The sequence below is a fragment of the Pan troglodytes genome, chromosome 9 (genome assembly GCF_028858775.2).
Source record: "Pan troglodytes isolate AG18354 chromosome 9, NHGRI_mPanTro3-v2.0_pri, whole genome shotgun sequence".
Lineage (NCBI taxonomy): Eukaryota > Metazoa > Chordata > Mammalia > Primates > Hominidae > Pan > Pan troglodytes.
The window spans coordinates 120,827,592-120,848,933 of NC_072407.2; the positions used below are offsets into that span (position 1 = coordinate 120,827,592).

Here is a 21,342-nt window from a genome sequence, read left to right on the forward strand (position 1 = left end):
CATGCCTGTAATCCCAGATGCTCGAGAGGCTGAGGCAGGAGAATCGCTTGAACCTGGGAGGTGGAGGTTGTGGTGAGCCAAGATCATGCCATTGCACTCCAGCCTGGGCAAGAAGTGCAAAACTCTGTCTCAAAAAAAAAAAAAAAAAAAAAGAATGATGCATCTATTGGGGATGCAGTGGGGTAAGCATCTTCAGTAAGCAAGGTGTGAAGAGGAGAAAGAGAGGTGAATATGGAGGAGAGGGTGAAGGAGGGCACTGGAAAGGGTAGTAGGATCCCAGCAAAGGGCGATTTGGCTGAAAGGGAGCGTGATAACAAGGGTGGGGGTGGGGCCAAGAAGCAGCCACCATGTGTGGGTGCCTCTGTGCGTGCAGTCATCTTTCTCACATCATTGTGGATCAAGAGAGGAAATGCCCACTTCTGGAAGAAAAAGCCACAAAATGAGACTTGGAAGGGAAATTGATCAACATCTACAAAACGGCTTCTTAAAGGAAGCGGCCCTCAGACAGGACAGAGTTGAGGGAAAGGACAGAGGTTATGAGTGCCTGCAAGAGTGGCAGCCTGGAGTAGAGAAAACACTAAAGGTGGAGTCAAAAGACCTGAGTTCAAGTCCCAGCTCTGCCACTGGTTAGCTGTGGGATCTTGGGTAAGTTGCTCTCCCTCTCGGCCTCACGGACCTCCTGAATAAAAATTGAGGGTTAGACTGGATGATCTCTGAAGCCATCTCTAGCTTGGTAGTCTATGAGGTTAATAATTTATGAGCAAACAAAGTTAATTTATAGATAGAACATCATTATTTTTGAGTCAGAAAATGACTCTGTAACTATGTGCTTTTCTTGGTGATTTCACTTTTTTTTTTTCTTTTAGAGACAGGGTCTTGCTATGTTGCCCAGGCTGGTATCCAACTCCTGGCCTCAAGCGATCCTCCTGCCTCGGCCTTCCAAAGTTGATTTCATTTTTGTCTTCCAGTATTGTTTTACTGTTGTTCCCTTTGAAAAATTCTAACCTATCTTTTCTGAACTTGAGCTGAGAAGGGAAGGGGTTTTGCCTCTGTTGGGCAAAAGGATGGTGGCAAGTAGTGTGACCAAGTGCCCTAACTTGCCAGGACTTAGGGGTTTCCCAAGTCAAGGGACTTTTCAGTCCTCGGCAGACTGGAATGGTTGATCACCCTAGTGGTGAGGAAAATGAAGGTTTGGAGGTGGCTTGGAGGAGAGGTTGCTGGGAGAGCTCTTCTCCTGTTCTCTGTTGATCAGGAGTTTCCCTCATCAACCTGCTGACTTTGCGTGGTGGTTTCATTACAAGTTGTGAGCCCCTTATTGGGGGTATAGGGAGGAGAAGTGAGGGCAGCCTTTAAACTAGTCATAGGCCCCAGTTGAGACAATTATTGCCGGGAAAGAAGCTGAAATGCTTGACTAGCACTGATGCTGTGGGGGATTTTCCCTCTTTCTTCAAAAAAACAGAAAAGACCCAGTGGAAAAAAAAAAAAAGTGATGAGTTGTGAGGCAGGTCGCGGCCCTACAGCCTCAGGAGACGATGCGCAGCTCATTTGCTTAAATTTGCAGCTGACGGCTGCCACCTCTCTAGAGGCACCTGGCGGGGAGCCTCTCAACATAAGACAGTGACCAGTCTGGTGACTCACAGCCGGCACAGCCATGAACTACCCGCTAATGCTGGAAATGGACCTCGAGAACCTGGAGGACCTGGTGAGTAGACACGGGTAGCTTCCTGTCGCCGAGGCCCTGTCTGGAATTCTAACATCCTTTGCCAGAGTCCGAGGGAGAGGGGACAGCGTGGGAATCCTCTCCCACTGTGGATCTGTAAAATCTAGACAGGTCAGTCAGCTCCTGCCCTTTAAGAGTTTATTTTCCATTCTGTGGAAGAAGCAGATAAGGAGAGCTGCTGTCCTTAGGAGACATCCTTTAGAGGAAGCTGGAAGACACGGGTTCAGGCCCCGCATCCTCCTCTGAGTTGCTGTGTGACTGGGAACAGGATACTTCACCTCTCCATTCTTTCTCTCCTTTTCTCTTAGGGTCGGAATATGGAACTAGACAGGAAAGTACTTTGGAGGTTTTCTTACCGTAAGGAGGCTGGCATTGCTAATCAGTCGATGAATGCGTAGCTGTTCGTCTCTCGCCATATGATTATATCATCAGGGCACTACATTCTGTGTTGGGTGGAGAAGTTGAGGACCTGGTCTTTGCCCTCAAATAGCTTCTGCTCTGGCCAGAGAAAAAAATCACTCACTGGAGGCTATTAGACAACAATTATGTGCTAAACTGAGGAAATGTGAGACCAGATGGTAGCAAGGAAGAGGATCCCAGCAGGCTGGAGTCAGGGAGCAGGGTGAGAAAACTGTTAATCTGACAAATGTCTTGGAACCTGTTGTAGAATCTCTAGAGATAAGGTATTCTTGGAAAGGTTTCTTGGGTGGGCTAAGAAAATGGTCTCCAGCACTACGCTGCCACCACTCAAGTCTCTCCAGTGAAGCGTAGTGGTGCAGTTGACTTGGTTGTCACTGGGCTCCCAGAAGATGTGTGTGTGTGTGGAGCAGCTCAACCAGAGAAACACAGGGTTCCTTGTGAGCCGACGGCAGAGGCTGGTTGTAAGGGTTTCTTGGAAACTTCTTCACGGTCTTTTCTCCCCCTGGGGAGAGGACTTGTTTCGGGGCTGCACTCTGGGTTAGATCATGAAGGAGCCAAACCCTGGCTCCTACCAACTCTCCTGGCCCAAACTTACCCTGAGATATTGTCTGACTCCCTCCTGCTCCCCCGGCTGGAGTGGACTTTGTGGAGTGGACTTTGTAGTTCCACCAACCGTGTTCCCAGACTTGCTCGGAGAAGCCCGCCTCTCGCTTGCCCAGATCCCAAGGCTGGGAAGTGTAAGTAGGACACGGGGAGAAAGTGGGCAGAAGGGCTGACTACCCAAAGCCTGGCCCCTCGGATCCAAACCGCAGGTGGAATCAGAGCCGGACCATTCATCTAACCAGGACCTGCTACATAATTTGTGGGACCCAGTGCAAAATGAAAACATGGGGCCCCTTGTTGAAAAATTATTATAAATAAGAAGGCAACAGCAGAGCACTAAACCTCGTGGGGGGTCCTGCTGGGTGCAGGCCCCGTGTGACTGCCCCAGTTGCAAGCCCATGAAGCTGCCCTGAGTCTAATCACAGAGTCTGGGCAATACCCCAAATCAGACTAAAAACCTGCGGCCCCAAAGGGGCAATGTGCTCCCACCCTGGCCCCCGGTCACAGCCGCTGGCCTCACCTGATTAGGTTACTGGGCGTCTTCCTCTGCCTGCAGCTTCAAACTGACCACGAGCCCTGACCCAGTTGGATATCTTAGTAACCAACTGGAGACCCGGCGGGTCCCAGCTTCTGAGAAACCTTAAGAGTTTCCCCTAACTGCACGCCTCACCTCACTGAGTGACCTACTAGGGACAGGTGGGGGCAGGGGGCAGGGGCAGCAGGGTATGTCCCAAGAAAACCTACATCTGGGGGAAAGGGACCCAGTGACTTGCTTCATGTCACACCTCAAATGAGTGATCCTCAGCCAGGCATTCCAATATCTGGATCCCTCACTCAGGGTCTAGCCAGGAGCCCAGGAGTCCTAGGACCATCTGGGCTCTGGAGCTCTTCAGCCAGCCACCAGTGCCTCGTTCCCCCTTCACGAATCTCCTACATACCCTGTCTCCAGGGCCAATGTCCCCTCAGAACACAGACCCTCTCCTCCGCCCCCACCCACTCACTGAAGGGCCGTGAGCAGCTTGGCAGACTGTCCCTCAGTGTCACAGTACAAAAACCCCGGGCAGAGTGGTACAGGCAGGAGAATCTTGCATGTAGCAGCTTCTCAATAAGTATTTATTGACTTGTGATGCAGTAAAGGTCTTAGCTCACCATTTTCCTCTGGAGTTAGTCCGGGTCCTTCTATTCCTTCTGCTTCCTATTCTCCTCCTTGTCCTTGCCCATACCGAGTATTGGTTCACATTCCTTGAACGCTGGGTTTTACACTCTCATGTTGAGCTAAGAACTGGGGCCTTTTGGTTACACAAACTTGTCAGAAAAAAAAAAAAAGGAACTGGGGGCTCCTGGCCATAAGCCAGGTTCGTCATTCTGTATTCCATTTGTCCTCTTGAACTCGAAGACCAGCTCGAGCCACTTAAAATGTCCACTTCTTTAAGGCAGGGGCTGGGGGTGGGGAAGGGCTGCTAATTCTCATGAATGAATGGTCCAAATAGAAAAAAAAATTAGATGGCTAAGAACCAGGAACAGGAAGATTCCAGGTCCTGGGGTGGGTATGCCAGGGACCCATCCTGCTGGAAAAGCCAATCCTGGCAGACCTAGAGCAGACCCTGTCTATGCGACTCTTGATCTGAGAGCCTCCTTCCAACAGAACCAGGGCCTGGGCTGGGGCATCCACAGAGGCTGGTCATAAACTATACCTCCAGCCCCACCCTGCACACCAGCCGGGAGGGGAAGCTGCTATAGCGCACGGTGAAGCTGGTCCAAGCCCCAGAGCCTGGCTTTCTATGACCCCTCTCCATAGACAATTACCACACATCATGACTTCAGTGTGACCAGAGCATCACAGGCGACACAGCCCGTCCACGTGGACCATCTCATTTCATCATGGAGGTGTGAAGAAGAGGAACCAAAACCAGCTCAGGCTGTTTCTGGGCTTCATCTAGGGGAAAGGGAGGTTCTCCACCCGCCCCCCGCAACCAGGTCGAAAGTCCCAGAGGAACCCCAGCAGAGGAGGCCCAACTGGGGTGTAGTTGGAAGGGTCAGAGATGAGGGAGAGCCCCAAGGCCAAGCTGAGGATGGGTCAGGGTCAAAGTGAATATGGGTTCGGGCATACAAACTGCAGAGTCTCCGTCAGGAACTCTTGCTTTCCCCAGGGACGCAGGCTGCAGCTGATCCCACTCCTCTAGCAGAATGGCAGAAACAGTGGCCGCATATGTGGACCTAAGAATCAGGACACAAGAATGAGCATTCTTTCAAGAGTGGTGGGGAAAAATATTTCCAACCCAGGAGATGGTTTCAAGAGGCTGCCACACACACCTGGGAGGCCTGTCTGCCTGCATCTTGGATTGTGTGACTCTGTATCCAAAGGGCAAAGAGACGCTGGGGTGCCAGGTGGGGCTCCCTTAAGCCTAAAGACTTGCTGCAGAGGCTTGGAGTAGCTTAAACTCTCCCCCTAAAACCACATCCAGCACAGTACCTGCTTCTGATGGCCAAAACCCGTGGGTAGAGATGAAAGAGGAGTCTCACAGACTTGTCCCTGAAGGCTGTGGGTGCGGCAAGGGAGATGTGACAAATGGCAAGCCAGAGTCTCAGATGGTCTTTAGGGGCTGTGGGCCTCCTGAAGAAAGACGGCGTAAGGGGTACAGACCTACACCCTCACCCACAGCCCAGTCTCATTTCTCCAGACCCCTGCACCCCTTAAGCCACTGAAGGCTGGAATGACAGATACCCTGGCCAGCCCCACTCACAGCTCTTGACTCTCGGCTGGGAATATCCACACAGGGACATAAAAGGATATGGAGCTTGTGTGCTCCCCCTGACCAGAGCAATGACTGGCGTCTGTGTGCAGACACCTCCCGCGGCCAGCATGACTCAGGCCTCGGAGTCCTGGGGTTCGGCCTGAGTAAGCCACGCATGCAGGCAGCCCTGCCCCCTCCTTGGGGCTGAGAAGCAAGGTCAGGCTGGGGCATTCACTGGCGGCAGAATGGACTAGAAATACCAAGTCTCCAGCTACTGAGCTAGACGGAGATCATGCTGAGAACCAGCTCAGCCCCAGGCAGGGCAGGACAGACAGAGAATCTGGGAGTGGGAGCGAGGGGCATTTGAAGGCAGAGTCCAGCCTCCTTCTTCCCAGGGCAGGAATCTCTTCCCACACACTTGGGCTCCAACATTCCTCTCCTTCCTAAAGGTACCATCTCATTGCTGGACAGTTCTGTCTGTTAGAAAGTTCTCCCTCCTTTGACTGAAACGCTACCCCCTCAGCTTCTGCCCAGTCCTTCTAGACTGCCCCCTGGAAGCTCATAGCAAGAGTCCATTGCTGCCCTCTTGCCCATGGAGCTTCTTTCCAAGCCTTGACATCAGCCCTCAGGGACTCAAGTCTTCTCTGTCCCAGACACTACACCCCTAGTACCTGAAAATTTCCTCTATGGGCAGGGTTTTCCAAGCCCCTCAACAAAGTGGTCATCCTTGTCCAGACCAACCAAACTGGGCTGGTGTCAGCTGCCCACTTACAAGCCTCTGTTCACCTAGATGAAGGTAACAGTGGCCCTTCTGCTGGCCACGTCACTCCCATGACTCATCTTAAGCTTGTAGGTGACAAACTCCCAAGTCTTTCTCACGAACTGTTGTTACTTGGTCCTCCCTAACTTATCCCTGGACGGGTAATGTTTTAAACCTGAGTCCTGGCTTGTATATTTTTCCCCATGCAAATTTCATCTGGTTAGGTTGGACCCATGGTTCCAGCTTGTAAAGAACTCTGTGTTGCCTGAGAGTGCCCCCAAAGCTGGGCTGAGAGTGCTGAAGAGGAGGGGACCCAGGATAGATCCCTGAGGCATGCTAGGCACCCCTGCCCAATGCACCTGCTGACATAGAATCCCCATTAGCAAATGTGAGCTGAGCTCCATGCTGGCCAGTGCTGGGCAGTGGGGCAGCCTCATTATTTGGAGAAGTCAGGTGGGGCTTGGAGACTTAAATATCCAGGGAGGAGCCTGCATCCTACAGTGGAGGGAAGGAGAAGAGTAACATTTTGGGCCCTACCACAGGCCAAGCACTTTGCATCTCCTTACACCCCCCACCTCCCCCTAAGCCCCTCAGTACTGGACACTGTTACAGCCCCTGCTCCTCCCCAGTGCTCACAGCAATTTTCTAACTAGATTCTAGCTCCACTGTCAGCCTCATTCTGGTCATTGTGTTTCTTGCCTTCTTTGGGGCATGCGGCCCTGGCCCATGACCAGGCTGTTGTCTGCTGGGTGCCTGTCTAGGCCACATGCTGGTGTGGCCCATCTTGGCACCTGTGTCTATGCAAGGTGCATGTTGCTGTCAAGAGTGTGTGTGTGCACGAGGGCCTCGGGTTTCAGAAGCTTTTCATGTCAAAGAATGGGCACACCGCTCACGCAAATGGTCTGCCCTGTGCTCCCTCTGGGCATGGGATTGGAGGGCTTCCTTCAGCAGCACATGCCCCATGGTATTCAGGATTCCTGATTCCTCAATTTCCCATGAGGCCGGAGCCAACCTTGCTTTATTGCCTCTCTCCATAGTTTGGGGGAGATTGGGGGAGCTAGAACTCCTATGTGTGGGAAGTGGCTTTAACATGTGCCACTCCCGAACCCCCAAAACGTCTGTTTGACACCTCCTGCTGAGATGTGCTGTCAATTCCCAGCACCCCTCAAACCAGCTTCCTCCCATCTTACCCTCTCTGAACGCTGCCAGACAAATACCTCTTGGCAAGGAGGAAGACACAGGCCCCTCCCAAGCCCCCTCTAAATCTGGTTCTCAGGAGATGGGAGCCCTAGGGAGATGTCCCACTGCATTGACTTTAGATGAGCAATAACTCAGTCAGTCTGGAATCTTTGAAGGGCAAGAACTTGTGTGGAGGACAAGCCCAGAAACCCAGGGCTTTCTGGGTCAGATAGGCTGGCTGGACCTAAGCCCTTACCCAGGCATGGCCAAGGTAGGTGGAGTCCAGCCCTGCTGACCGCCCCAGGCCCTGCTTCTCTCCTCCCTGTCTGAACGGCTTGGCTCTGCATGAAGACTGCTGAATTCCAGTATTAGTCAAGTGGGTGTGCTCAATGACGGTATTGGAAATAGCTCCCAATAGAGGGAGAGCACTCAAGATAGGATCAAGGCCGTCAAGGTTATTGGGAGAAGGCAGAATGCAGAAGATGACGGAGTCAGTCCCTGCAGAGGCACTTGTCTAAGTCTCAGGTTATAAGGGCTCCTGGCCTTCTCTGGGAAACTGCTTTCCGAGCAGGTCAGCACACGTCTGTCCTACGTAAAACACATGGCCTTGGGAGGGGGACACAGAAGGCCTGCTTCTAAGACCTTGCCATCTGGTTAGAAAGTGGTCATCCCAACCCTGGGCGCTGTAATAAATGCACACGCATCATAAGGAGAGAGAGAATTCCAAGAGGGGAGCCGGGAAGGATGTCTGAAGATGGGATTGAATTCGGCTTTGGAGGAAGGGTGGAAATTAGGTAGGCAAATTTGGAAAGAGAGACCTGCTAGACAGAAGGAAAAGGCCAAGCAGAGGTTTGGAGACAGGAATGTGTTGGGGTGTTGGGGAAAGGCCGGGGGGTGGTCTAGAGCAATAATATATTAATAGAAGACAAAGTTTGAAAGGTCAGAGGAATATACCTTTGGGAAGAACATAAAGGCTGTGTTAGGAGGTTAGATGTCTTCCCACAGGTCCGTGGTTTTCAAATGAAAGTAGAACCATTTTCTTCAATGAAAGCTTATGTGTGAAGCACTGCACAAGTCAAAAGTGGAGAGCTCTAGTTTAAAGTCAAGGAGGGGAGCCTGGAGCCCCAACACCACTCCCCACTCCAGGGGAACCCTGTGACACACACACAGTCATGGGTATTCTAAAGAAGGTCCTTGGAGCTGGGCACTGTTGTCACATACCTGCAGTCCTAGCTACCCAGAAGGCTGGGGCAGGAGGAGGATCACTTGGGCCCAGGAGGTCAAGGCTGTAGTGTGCTATGGTCACACGTATTAATAGGCACTGCACTCCAGCCTGGGCAACATAGCAAGACACTACCTATCAAAAAACAAAAACAAAGGCGTGTGTTTGGGGGAGAAATTCCATGGAATCCTACTGCATGGGATGTTCTGCAATGAGTTCTAAACTTTATTTTTTAAAAAAATGTTTTGTAGAGGTGGGGTCTCGCTATGTCATGCAGGCTGGTCTTGAACTCCTGGCTTCAAGCAATCCTCCCACCTAAGCCTCCCAAAGTGCTGGGAGCCACTGTGCCCAGGAGTTCTGAAATTTAGCGATGTGTGAATGGCACTAAGTTTGGCTTACTCCAATCATTTTCTTTTTTTTTTTTTTTTTTTTTTTTGAGACTGGGTCTTGGTCTGTTACCCAGGCTGGAGCGTAGCAGCATAATCATAGTTCACTGCAGTCCCAAATTCCCTGGCTCAAGTGATCCTCCCGCCTTGTCTTCCCAAAGTGCTGGGATTACAGGCCTGAGCCACCATGCCCAGACTCCAATCAATCTTCTATTGATGAACATTATCACAAATATGACTTTTTCTTATAGCTGACTTTGCTATTAAATGTGAAATTGAGGCCAGGTATGGTAGCTCATGCCTGTAATCCCACCACTTTGGGAGGCCGAGGCGGGGGGATCACTTGAGGTCAGGAGTTTGAGACCAGCCTGGCCAACATGGTGAAACCTTGTCTCTACTAAAAATACAAAAAAATTACCTAGGTGTGGTGACAGATGCCTGGAATCCCAACTACTTGGGAGCCTGAGGCAGGAGAATTGCTTGAACCCAGGAGGCAGAGGTTGCAGTGAGCCGAGATCGTGCCACTGCACTCCAGCCTGGGCAACAAGAGCAAAACTCCACCTCAAAAACAAAAGTGAAGTTGAAAAAATAAGATAAAGACAAAAAGCAGAAGAAAACCACTGCTTATAGGTGATGGGGAACCAGTAAAGGACTTTAAACAGAACATTGATGCGATGGGATTTGTGTTTTAGAAAACTTACCCTGTCCTCTGTGCAGGAGGTGGACTGGAGTAGAGAAGCTGGTGGGGATGGGACCCATGGAGAGATGGTCTCCTGAGCGTTAGAGTAAAGAGAAGGAAGACTAGACTGAGGCAATGGCAGAGGGATGCTGCGGGAAGGGTTGGCAGATGGCTCTACCCTTGCACTGATGTATCTCCCACACCTCCTTCTCACAGACCCTCATTCCCCCAGAGCCAGAAGGAAAGACCCAGGTTGGAGAATGGGTCTGCTCAGCATTAGGAGTGAGTGTGTGACCCACAGCTGTGGCTCCTGAGAGGCAAGAAAGCCCTGTGGCACCCAGTGTGACCATCCCCTCCTTGTGGGGGTGCCTTGCTCTCCTGAAATGGGGGCACCATTAAGCCACCCGGAGCCTGGTGGACAGAGTACCCCATCCCATCCTCTGCCTCCCTGGGCTCATCATTTATAGTATTGCCATTTTGAATCCATATAGGTTGGTTATAATTGGTTTTGAATTGCCTGGGGAGGGGCTTGGGTAGGGAGGGTGGGAAGAACAGAGCTGGGAGGTGAGGAGGAACAGGTGCAGGGGACAGCTGTGAGTGAAAGGTGTGAAAACAGGCACATGCCTTCCTTTGTGGTTAGCTGGGTAAACAACCTGAGTGCTGGGGTGATGGAGGGGGGGTGATGGGGAGAGGAAGAGGAGGATGGGGAGGAGGGAACTTCCGGAGACATCACGGGCACACCCCCTGCACTTGGAGCAGGCTCTCTCCTGCCAGTCTCCCCGTGTCGCCCTCACTTTCTCCTGCCTCTCTCTGCCTCCGGGCTTTCTGCTTCTGAGTGCTCCTAGCTGCAGGGAGGTTGCCAGTGATGGGAAGTAGCAGGGAGCCTGCATCTGCTGCCCCTAGAAGGAAGCCCAGGCAGGGTTGTTCAGTGGGAGGTACTGGCTTTGGAAGTAGATAAACGTCGGTTCACACAAACCTGATCTTTAGCAAGTCACATCTGTGAAATAGGAATAATATTACATACCTTGAGCGGGTTGTGCATATTGAACCAGATGGGAGGCTATTACTGCCATTTCAGTGATAACAGAGACAGTCAGGAACAGGAAGACCCATGAGGAGGGAGCCCACAGGCCAAGTCAGCACCTGCCCGCCCCTAGTCCCCAGCACAATGCTAAGTTGCAGTGCCCGACTGTTCTGCTCAGAACTGGAACAGATGGGTCCTTGTACCAAGCAGGTCCATTCCCCAAATTGAAGTCCTGTGACTCCAGCCCCCAAGGCTGCAGGCTTCCATACATGAGGACCCAAAAACACAAGCTGACTTATGGGGTCCAGCCCTTCAGCACTTACAAAGCTCAGCCACCCGCACGCCTCCCTTCATCTGCACCACCACTCTAAGGAATGCGGTCCCTTTGACAGGCGAAAAACTGAAGTTGGAAAAGACAAAGTGATTTGTTCAAAACTGAAATTTGAAACTTGACATTTGGTCAGTGGGCCCTATGTAGGAAAAACCTCCAAGAGAGCTAGGGTTCCTCTCAGAGAGGAAAGACAGGTCCTTAGGTCCTCACCCTCCCGTCTCCTTGCCCTTGCAGTTCTGGGAACTGGACAGATTGGACAACTATAACGACACCTCCCTGGTGGAAAATCATCTCTGCCCTGCCACAGAGGGGCCCCTCATGGCCTCCTTCAAGGCCGTGTTCGTGCCCGTGGCCTACAGCCTCATCTTCCTCCTGGGCGTGATCGGCAACGTCCTGGTGCTGGTGATCCTGGAGCGGCACCGGCAGACACGCAGTTCCACGGAGACCTTCCTGTTCCACCTGGCCGTGGCCGACCTCCTGCTGGTCTTCATCTTGCCCTTTGCCGTGGCCGAGGGCTCTGTGGGCTGGGTCCTGGGGACCTTCCTCTGCAAAACTGTGATTGCCCTGCACAAAGTCAACTTCTACTGCAGCAGCCTGCTCCTGGCCTGCATCGCCGTGGACCGCTACCTGGCCATTGTCCACGCCGTCCATGCCTACCGCCACCGCCGCCTCCTCTCCATCCACATCACCTGTGGGACCATCTGGCTGGTGGGCTTCCTCCTTGCCTTGCCAGAGATTCTCTTCGCCAAAGTCAGCCAAGGCCATCACAACAACTCCCTGCCACGTTGCACCTTCTCCCAAGAGAACCAAGCAGAAACGCATGCCTGGTTCACCTCCCGATTCCTCTACCATGTGGCGGGATTCCTGCTGCCCATGCTGGTGATGGGCTGGTGCTACGTGGGGGTAGTGCACAGGTTGCGCCAGGCCCAGCGGCGCCCTCAGCGGCAGAAGGCAGTCAGGGTGGCCATCCTGGTGACAAGCATCTTCTTCCTCTGCTGGTCACCCTACCACATCGTCATCTTCCTGGACACCCTGGCGAGGCTGAAGGCCGTGGACAATACCTGCAAGCTGAATGGCTCTCTCCCCGTGGCCATCACCATGTGTGAGTTCCTGGGCCTGGCCCACTGCTGCCTCAACCCCATGCTCTACACTTTCGCCGGCGTGAAGTTCCGCAGTGACCTGTCGCGGCTCCTGACCAAGCTGGGCTGTACCGGCCCTGCCTCCCTGTGCCAGCTCTTCCCTAGCTGGCGCAGGAGCAGTCTCTCTGAGTCAGAGAATGCCACCTCTCTCACCACGTTCTAGGTCCCAGTGTCCCCTTTTATTGCTGCTTTTCCTTGGGGCACGCAGTGATGCTGGATGCTCCTTCCAACAGGAGCTGGGATCCTAAGGGCTCACCGTGGCTAAGAGTGTCCTAGGAGTATCCTCATTTGGGGTAGCTAGAGGAACCAACCCCCATTTCTAGAACATCCCCGCCAGCTCTTCTGCCGGCCCTGGGGCTAGGCTGGAGCCCAGGGAGCGGAAAGCAGCTCGAAGGCACAGTGAAGGCTGTCCTTACCCATCTGCACCCCCCTGGGCTGAGAGAACCTCACGCACCTCCCATCCTAATCATCCAATGCTCAAGAAACAACTTCTACTTCTGCCCTTGCCAACGGAGAGTGCCTGCCCCTCCCAGAACACACTCCATCAGCTTAGGGGCTGCTGACCTCCACAGCTTCCCCTCTCTCCTCCTGCCCACCTGTCAAACAAAGCCAGAAGCTGAGCACCAGGGGATGAGTGGAGGTTAAGGCTGAGGAAAGGCCAGCTGGCAGCAGAGTGTGGCCTTCAGACAACTCAGTCCCTAAAAACACAGACATTCTGCCAGGCCCCCAAGCCTGCAGTCATCTTGACCAAGCAGGAAGCTCAGACTGGTTGAGTTCAGGTAGCTGCCCCTGGCTCTGACCGAAACAGCGCTGGGTCCACCCCATGTCACCGGATCCTGGGTGGTCTGCAGGCAGGGCCGACTCTAGGTGCCCTTGGAGGCCAGCCAGTGACCTGAGGAAGCGTGAAGGCCGAGAAGCAAGAAAGAAACCCGACAGAGGAAAGAAAAGAGCTTTCTTCCCGAACCCCAAGAAGGGAGACGGATCAATCAAACCCGGCGGTCCCCTCCGCCAGGCGAGATGGGGTGGGGTGGAGAACTCCTAGGGTGGCTGGGTCCAGGGGATGGGAGGTTGTGGGCATTGATGGGGAAGGAGGCTGGCTTGTCCCCTCCTCACTCCCTTCCCATAAGCTATAGACCCGAGGAAACTCAGAGTCGGAACGGAGAAAGGTGGACTGGAAGGGGCCCGTGGGAGTCATCTCAACCATCCCCTCCGTGGTATCACCTTAGGCAGGGAAGTGTAAGAAACACACTGAGGCAGGGAAGTCCCCAGGCCCCAGGAAGCCGTGCCCTGCCCCCGTGAGGATGTCACTCAGATGGAACCGCAGGAAGCTGCTCCGTGCTTGTTTGCTCACCTGGGGTGTGGGAGGCCCGTCCGGCAGTTCTGGGTGCTCCCTACCACCTCCCCAGCCTTTGATCGGGTGGGGAGTCAGGGACCCCTGCCCTTGTCCCACTCAAGCCAAGCAGCCAAGCTCTTTGGGAGGCCCCACTGGGGAAATAACAGCTGTGGCTCACGTGAGAGTGTCTTCACGGCAGGACAACGAGGAAGCCCTAAGATGTGCCTTTTTTCTCTGAGTATCTCCTCGCAAGCTGGGTAATCGATGGGGGAGTCTGAAGCAGATGCAAAGAGGCAAGAGGCTGGATTTTGAATTTTCTTTTTAATAAAAAGGCACCTATAAAACAGGTCAATACAGTACAGGCAGCACAGAGACCCCCGGAACAAGCCTAAAAATTGTTTCAAAATAAAAACCAAGAAGATGTCTTCACATATTGTATTTATATATTTATATTTATATATATATTTATATAATGGTACAAAATGGCTGGGGGTATGGCCATGGATGGAGGGAAGAGTAGGCTGGCCTGTGGCGCGGGTGGGAGGAGAGGGGACGGAGAGGGCACTCGGCCCACTGCAATCTGACCCCTCTCCCCTCAGGGCAGGAAACACAGAGTCAGACAGTTTGGGGGGGGTCTTGGGCCAGGGGTGGAGGGCTCAAGGGCACAGGGCCCAGGCTGAGGCAGGGCGGGCAAAGCGCCTGGCAGGATGAAGGGCAAGTGGCCCCCCAAACACAGAGGCTCTGGCCATGGCCCCTGGGATGTGACCGGGGTGAGTCAGGGGCCTGTTGTCAGCCCCAGAGGAAGCGCTGGACCTGGCCGATGGTGGGCCGAGAGGACAGCACCAGGCTGGGAGAAGTGGGGCGAGTTCCCTTTGTATTACAGCTGCCAGTGCGAGACCAGGCCCTCCAGGCCAGGAAGGCTAGGGACGGGTCCTGGTAGAAGACACCCTGTCTAGAATGGCCCTTGGTCCTGGAGGTGGGGCGCAAAAGGCCTCAGCCAGGGAACTGCCCTGCCACCTCCCGAGGCAGGAAAGGAAGTGAGAAAAGGAGAAGTTTTTTTACTCCTGGGGCCAAAGTAGGGGACAAACACCCAGTCGTATATGGCTTCAGCTCTGACCAAAGGCGGATAGGGAGCTCTCCTGGGTAGGAGCAGGGAGCCAAGGGGGAGGCAGTGGCTGTGCCTGGGTGGGCACAGACAGATCTGGTACATGGCCCTGAGCCCTGGGCAGAGGGACAACCTTGCCGGTGAGTGGGCAGGCAGAGAGGAGGCGGCAGGATGCTGTTTCCCCGATTCCATCCGCAGGGAGTGGAGACTGGAGGGGAGGTGCACTGACTCAGATGAACTGTTCTCCCCCTTCTTTGATAAGAAGTAGGTGGCAGCAGCCTCTGGAAAGGTCAGGGCCCTGGAGATTACCCGGCCCAGGGCTACTACAGCCACAGGCCCCAGTGGCACCATGCCACCCCTTCCATGGCTCCACTCAAGGGGGCCACACAGCCACCGCCTCTTCCTCCTTTCCTTCATCCCAAACTGGGACAAAAGACTTCAAGTTCTGGCTAAGATGTAGCAGCAGCGGATGCCCGGGCATCCAAAGTGGGAAGCCAGGGCCCCGTGTCACCGGTGTGGGCAAACACACATGCACGTGCACACATGTTCTCCCTGAATCACTCAGCAGCAGACAGGCTGCCGCCCTGGGGGTCTCAGCCCTGCTAGGGCTCACCAGGTGGAAGCCTAGGTGGTCTGACCTCAGTTTAGGAGTGGGTCATTTACGTCATCTTACCATTTGGGGACGGGACGGGAATGGTATCCCTTAGGGACCCAGAGACACTGCAAACAGTGGGTGGCCGTGCAGGGCTGCATGTCCCTGGGTCCAGGGGAATGGAGGGAGCAATAACTTGAAGGAGGGGGGAAGGGTTTCTTTTATCCTTTTTTTTCTTGTGTGACTTCTATCAAAACACAGAAATACAGCACACGCACAAACCAGCACAAAAGCGCAGCGCTCTATTTACAGCTCCGGCTGGCACCTGCCCACCTGGCCAGCCGCCTGCAGGGAGGGGTGGGAGAGGGGTCAGCCACATCAGCAGGGAAAGGATACGAAGCAGGTAAAGACAGAAGGAAAATGGGCGGGTGCGGAGAAACCAAGAGGGAGGTGGAGCTCCAGCAATGCGGACACGAGGAGACAGGAGCAGAAGGGGCTGGGGGAGACCTGACCTGTCCTTCCTCTCTCCCCCCAGATTCCCATCCAGGACTCCAAAAGCATAGCTGAAGGGGGCGTGGCGGGTGCAGGGATGCAGGGAAAGAGGTAAAATAGAGAGGCTCCATAGGAATTGGGAGGAGTGGGGGAGGGGCAGTCCTGGTGGCCGAAATGGAACCAACCCCAATGCAAAATCCCCCACCCCACACTGCCACTTCCCCCTAAGCTGCCAGCACATCTGGTTTCCACAAATGCCACTCCCTACACAAGCCCCCTCCCACCCCCTCCACCCCACCCCGCGACCCAGGCCATCCCAACATTGAGGGGAAGAACTTTGTTAAGGTTATCGTATTTGCAACATTGCCCCGGCTCCAGCCCCGGCAGCGACTTCTAGAAGGGCAGGTTGGCCATGCCGCCTGGTGCCGGGAGGTAGCCCATCTGGCTGTCCAGGGACACACTGCGCTGCCGAAGGGGGTGGGACACCATGAGGTTCTGCTGGGGCGGGGGGCCCATGAGGGAGCCCTGCGGGGAGAGCATGTGGGGCGGCTGGCTGTAGACCTCGCCCCCCACGCCCCGCTGCTTCATCAGCATGAAATTCTGCTGGGTCATGAGGCCTTGTGGAGGGGACATGACCCCCTGGTGCAGGCCATGGGGCACCATCCCCTGCTGTGGGGGCACGCCTGTCCTGCCCAGCAAGGACATCTGTCCGGGGTGGCACATGGACATGTTGAGCCCCCGCTGGACGCCCTGCTGGCCTGGGAGGTTGGGAGGCCGAGAGGGAGTCTGCTCCGCCATCATGTTCTGCAGGTTCATGAGATGCAGATTGGGGGGCTGAGCCTTAGGGGGCTGGTTCTCGCTCTTGGGGAAGTACTGGAGGGTGCTGCTTGGCTTCTCAGAGGGGATGATCCTCGACAAGTCGAACTCGGGGATCCCCGTTGGGGTGGGCCGGATCACCTCGCTCAGCTCGGGGTCGTTCAGCACTGATGCCACCCCAGGGAGCACACCCGGTGGGTATGCGTCGCCCATGCGCCCAGCCATGGCTTTGCCCATCAGGTGCTGCTGGGGAGGCATGGGGCCTGGCGGCTGGTTGGGCAGGTCCTCGGGAGGCAGGGCCATGCCTGACGGGTAGTGCTGCTGCAGGCCAGGCCCCCCGCCCCCACCCCCAGTGGGGGCCATGGCACCATGGGGCTGCTGCAGCCGAGGGGGGAAGGGCATCATCTGGGAGGAGCTGGGCACCGGGCCACAGGGGGCATTCAGGGAGTCGGGGCCCCCTGGGGCCATCATCATGGAGTTTTGAGGGGGCCCCCCTGTCCCCTGTACGTTGGGATGCAGTGGAATGTTGGAGCCCAGAGGGGTGGGGGAGGGCAGCATGGCGGGCGGGGGCTCATGGGACAGGGGCTGCTGGCCTGGCAGGTTCATGCCCATAGGGCTCTGGGCAGCGGCTGAGTTCAGGTGCATCTGGCTGGGCTGGCTGTTGCTGATCCCTGTAGGGAATAGAAGACAGGGGGTCAGGCACAGTGTGCCCAGCTCGGGGAGGGTGCAGGGCTCAGGCCTTCCCCACTCCCAAGCCAGGGGGTGCCAGGGGTCGGAGTCTTCACCACTGGCTTCCCCTGGCTGGGAGGGAAGGGACTGGAGGCATTGATGCTAGAAGCCAAGAGACCAAGTTCTGGCCCAGTTCGCCAGACACACCACCAGGTGTTGGAAAGACCACTCAAGTGCTCTGGGCTGGGTTTCGCTAATGACTCCAGCGAGTGGGAACAGCATCCCAGAGCCTCCACCCCCACGCCCAGGGCCTTCAGAGGCACAAAAAAGCCAGCACAACCACAGCTGTGCTCCCCGCTCCCAGTGCCCACACCAGCTGGCCTCCCTGGGGCCCTGGCCTATCCTCGCACCTGGCCCAGAGCCCTGCGGTGGTGGTGGGGGGGGCAGCAGGGGCCGGTCGGGCAGCAGCTCGTCGTCTGAGGTGGCGATGGTCTTGATGGCATTGTGGTAGAGCGGGGTGGAGCTGGGCATGGCGTACTTGGACATCTGGGTCATCATCAGTGACAGGGGGTTCTGGGAAGGTGTGGGGTCTGGGGAGGAAGTGAATGGTAGGCTGGGGTTCATGAGGCCGCTGGGAGGGTTGGCGGGAGGTGCTGAGGAGCTGCTCCGGGGGCCGCTAGGCGGGAGGGTACCTACAGAAACGGGGAGACAAAGAGAGCAGGGGTGACTGGGGAGGGGCAGATGAGTTTGGCTGTGGATATTGGGGAGGTTTAGGAAGAGGTCAGTTCCCCAAATCACCTGGTCCTTCAGACACACCCACAGGCCCCCACTATCTCCAGAGCCCACCAGTCTTCAAGCAATTCCTGCAGCCTCAGGGCCCCAGGCAAGGGGAAGATCCCAGGCCCCAAGTACGATCACTCGAAATGCCTGGGAGACTCACGTGGTACCCCGAGAAAGCCCACAAATATCATCTGCCCCATGAGCAGAGCCATCCACCTCTGGGCCCGTGGTACACAGGCCCTTACTCACTCACTGCCCAGTCCCAGCACGGACACACTGCTCAGCGCCTGCCTGCCTGTGCAACTGACTCACCCTGTTCCATGTTGCTCAGGGTGGTGGAAGAGTTCATGTTGAGAGGCGGCTGCTTGTTCTGGGAGACCCCAGGGCTGGGCATGGCCGTCTTAGGTGAGGCAACCCAGCCTGGAGAAGGCACCGCCATGGAAGGAGACTTGAGCCTGCTGGGCGAGCCAGTGGGTGAACGGACACTGAGGGAGGAGCCGAGGACCTGGGGCGACTTGAGAGGTCCTGGTGGGTTGGCAGAAGGCAAGGGCACCATCTGTGAGGGAGTCTGGGGTGACTTGAGGTTGGCAGAGGGCGAGGTGACCAGGGGTGAGTGCACCTGGCTAAGGGTGGGTGACTTCAAGTGCCCCATGCCCGGTGAGCCCATCTGATTAATACTGATGGTGAGGTCCGAAGGCCGCCTGCCTAGCCCCCGGTTTGGGGCTGAATGCACGGTCCCGGGAGGATTGGACGCAGGGGGCAGAGGCATGTGGCTGAGCCGGGTGGTGCCCACGTTGCTCACAGGCATTGAGCTCTGATCAGGGCTGAACATGTCTTGGGTATTGCCCATGTCCTGGGACATGGCTTGGTAGGGCCCCTGGCCTCCAGAGAATCCCTGCTGGCCCTGGTTGGGAAACTGTGAAGGCATCAGCATCTTCTGCGGGCCGCCCATCACGCCACTGCTGTTCTGGGCCCGAACCCGAGCCATCTCCTCAGGACTGAGGCCCTGGGGCCCCATCATGTCCCCAGGGCCCCGCATCTTCTGCGACATCAGCATCTGCTGCTGCGGGGTCATCTGCACGTTCAGGTTCATGTTCATGTTCATGTTGACATTCATGTTCATGTTGAGGTTGCCTGGCCCCATGGGTGGGTCCACCTCCCTCAGCCCAGACTGTCCCATGGGAGGGCTCAGGAGGCCCCGGCCTCCACCAAACTCCATGCCCATGGGAGTGCCCGCCAGGCCCTCACCACCAGCCATCTGCCCGGGAAACATGGCAGGATCCATCTGTCGGTGTGCCTGCATCATCCGCTCCATCTCCATGCTCTGTCCCATGCCACTGCCTGCCATGCCCAGGGGGCGCTGCATGCCCATCGACCGCTTCTCCAGCAGCTGGTGCCGCAGCAGCTCCTCACGGACCCGGGGAGTCATGAATCGCTCCGCCTCACCCTGCCCACCTGGGTAGGGCATGGTGTTCTGGGCAAAATTGCTGGGTCCCCCCATAGGGGGCAAGTCTTCGGTCCAGCCCATGCCTGGTCTCACGGGCCTCTGCATGGCATTCATGGGCACCTCCATGGGCATACTCTGCATGCCCCCAAACCCAGGCACCCGTTGTATCTGGTTGCCTGGGAAACGGGGCCCAGGAAAGGGAGGTCCGCCCCGGAGCTGCATGGGATCTTGAACATCCATGGGCCCCCGCAGCTGCGCACCCATTCCAGGTGGCCACTGATCCCCAGGCTTGCTGTGGTAAGGAGGCGGGGGCCCCCTCACCATCATGCCCCCCATGCCCATCATGTCCTGCAGAGGACGGCCCCCATGCAGCCCAATCTGTTCCTCTTTCCGCCGTTTCTCTTCGTAGTACTCCTCCTGCAGCTTGCGCCAGGCCACCTGCTCGGGCGTGAGGCTGTCCTGGCCCAGCCTCTGTATCATCATGTTCATCTGCTGCCCCATGTCCCCACCCGGGGGGTGCCCAGGCACTTCATGCTCCAGCGGGGGGCCCCCTAGGCTCTGTGTCTGTGAAATCATGGACTGCAAGGGTTCCTCATACTTCTTCAGCCCGCTGGGAGGGGCCGTGGGTGGCTGCTGGGGGGCAGGGGGGGCTTGTGCTGGTGGCCCCCCCTCACCCGCTCCTCCTGGGGGCCCCTTGAGGAAGGGCTCAGTCTCTCCGCTGCGGAGCAGCAGTCGCTCAATGTCTCGCAGCGTCTGGAGGGACCGTTCCCGATGCTCCAGCTGCTCTTTGGACAAGCCCTCTGAGCCCACCAGGCTGCGCTGCCCGTTTCCAGGGGCGGCTGCCTCCCCCAGCAGGGCAGGGCCGGGGGCACTGCTGGGGTCTCCTCCAGGAGGCAGAGGGTTGTTAGCGGTGGTAGCCGTCGGGGTGTTAGGGTGGGTGCCCCCAGTCCCACCACCTGTGCTGGCAGCTCCCACCGAGTTGGGGGCCAGGTCCTGACTGCTGTCCTCAGGAGGCCCCTCTGGGGGCAGAGCAGGCGGGGCACTGCCAGGGGCCGGGGGTGGCGGCGGCGGCAGTGGAGGTGGCTGGGACTGCGGGGTGCCTGCTGACGGCGTGCTCAGGGGTAGCGGTTCTGGGGTGGGGGGCACTTTAGGGGCCTGCGGAAGGACAAAGAGAGCATGAGACAGGTAAGGGGACGTTCCACCCAGTCCTGCTGCTCACAGAGGCGCCACGCTCACCTGGTCAAGCTTGGCCCGGGGCACGTTCTGCTGGTGGTAGGCGAGGATGGAGTCGGCCCGGCCCTGCAGCACTGCCTCTGCAGCCCTGCACAGAGTGGGGGCACCGACAGCTCAGAGAGGTGAGCAGGAGGGAGCCCCACCCTCACCCACCCCACCCTGCCCCTGCACGGGGCTCCCTCGGAACCCCAGGCTGAGAGGTGCTGGGCAGAGAGAGAGAGAGACTTGGCCTGCCCACCAGGCACTTACGTGTTGGCCAGGTGGGTGGTGAAGACATATACGAACTGCGAGGGAGGCTTTCCGGGGACGCCCCCGCCCCCGCCCCCGCCCCCAGGGGCATCAGGCCGAAGGCCAGGAGGAGGGCCGTGCGGGGCGCCTGGCACGCTGCTCTCGCTGAGGGGCAGTTGGGTGGTTTGGCCAGGACCCAGCTGTGGGGCCGCCATGGCTGGGTCTGCTACATTACAATCTGCAGGAGGAGAGAGGACAGGGAAAGGAGCTAAGTGGTCTAGACACAAGAAGGACCAGCTGATACCCCCTCCCACTGATGCTCACAGCCTTACAGCTCGTGCCCACAGGGACATTTGATGTCAGTATCTGGTGTTCTCACCAGGCTGGTTTCCACGATGGCAAGAGTGGTGACCATGTGGAGAGCAGGGACAGAGAAAATGTGTCCTCTC

General features: G+C 56.4%; 2 protein-coding genes across 7 annotated transcripts in view; one reads left to right on the forward strand and one right to left on the reverse strand.

Moving 5' to 3' along the window:
- The first annotated feature begins 1,144 nt into the window (after positions 1-1,144).
- Positions 1,145-13,960, forward strand: CXCR5 (C-X-C motif chemokine receptor 5). Of its 3 annotated transcripts, XM_063783459.1 has the most exons (3): positions 1,487-1,702; positions 2,029-2,342; positions 11,294-13,960. In XM_063783459.1, the coding sequence occupies exon 3, from the start codon at positions 11,378-11,380 to the stop codon at positions 12,359-12,361; it is 984 nt and encodes a 327-aa protein (XP_063639529.1). In that variant the 5' UTR covers positions 1,487-1,702; positions 2,029-2,342; positions 11,294-11,377; the 3' UTR covers positions 12,362-13,960. The 3 variants fall into 3 exon arrangements, with proteins under 3 accessions (XP_009422570.2, XP_063639529.1, XP_063639530.1); XM_009424295.5 differs by lacking the exon at positions 2,029-2,342 and having other exon boundaries at positions 1,145-1,702; XM_063783460.1 differs by lacking the exons at positions 1,487-1,702; positions 2,029-2,342 and adding an exon at positions 8,118-8,211.
- BCL9L (BCL9 like) overlaps positions 13,834-21,342 on the reverse strand; it is a 29,786-nt gene continuing 22,277 nt past the window's right edge. For 2 of the 4 annotated variants that reach the window (XM_016922105.4, XM_016922103.4), the window contains 5 exons: positions 20,915-21,131; positions 20,669-20,753; positions 18,298-20,587; positions 17,616-17,897; positions 13,834-17,207 (listed from right to left, as the gene is read on the reverse strand). In XM_016922105.4, coding sequence (XP_016777594.2) covers positions 16,114-17,207; positions 17,616-17,897; positions 18,298-20,587; positions 20,669-20,753; positions 20,915-21,131 — 3,968 coding nt within the window. In that variant the 3' untranslated portion in view covers positions 13,834-16,113. The remainder of the gene's footprint in view (positions 17,208-17,615; positions 17,898-18,297; positions 20,588-20,668; positions 20,754-20,914; positions 21,132-21,342) is intronic. The other 2 variants (XM_016922106.4, XM_063783458.1) reach the window with 2 other exon arrangements.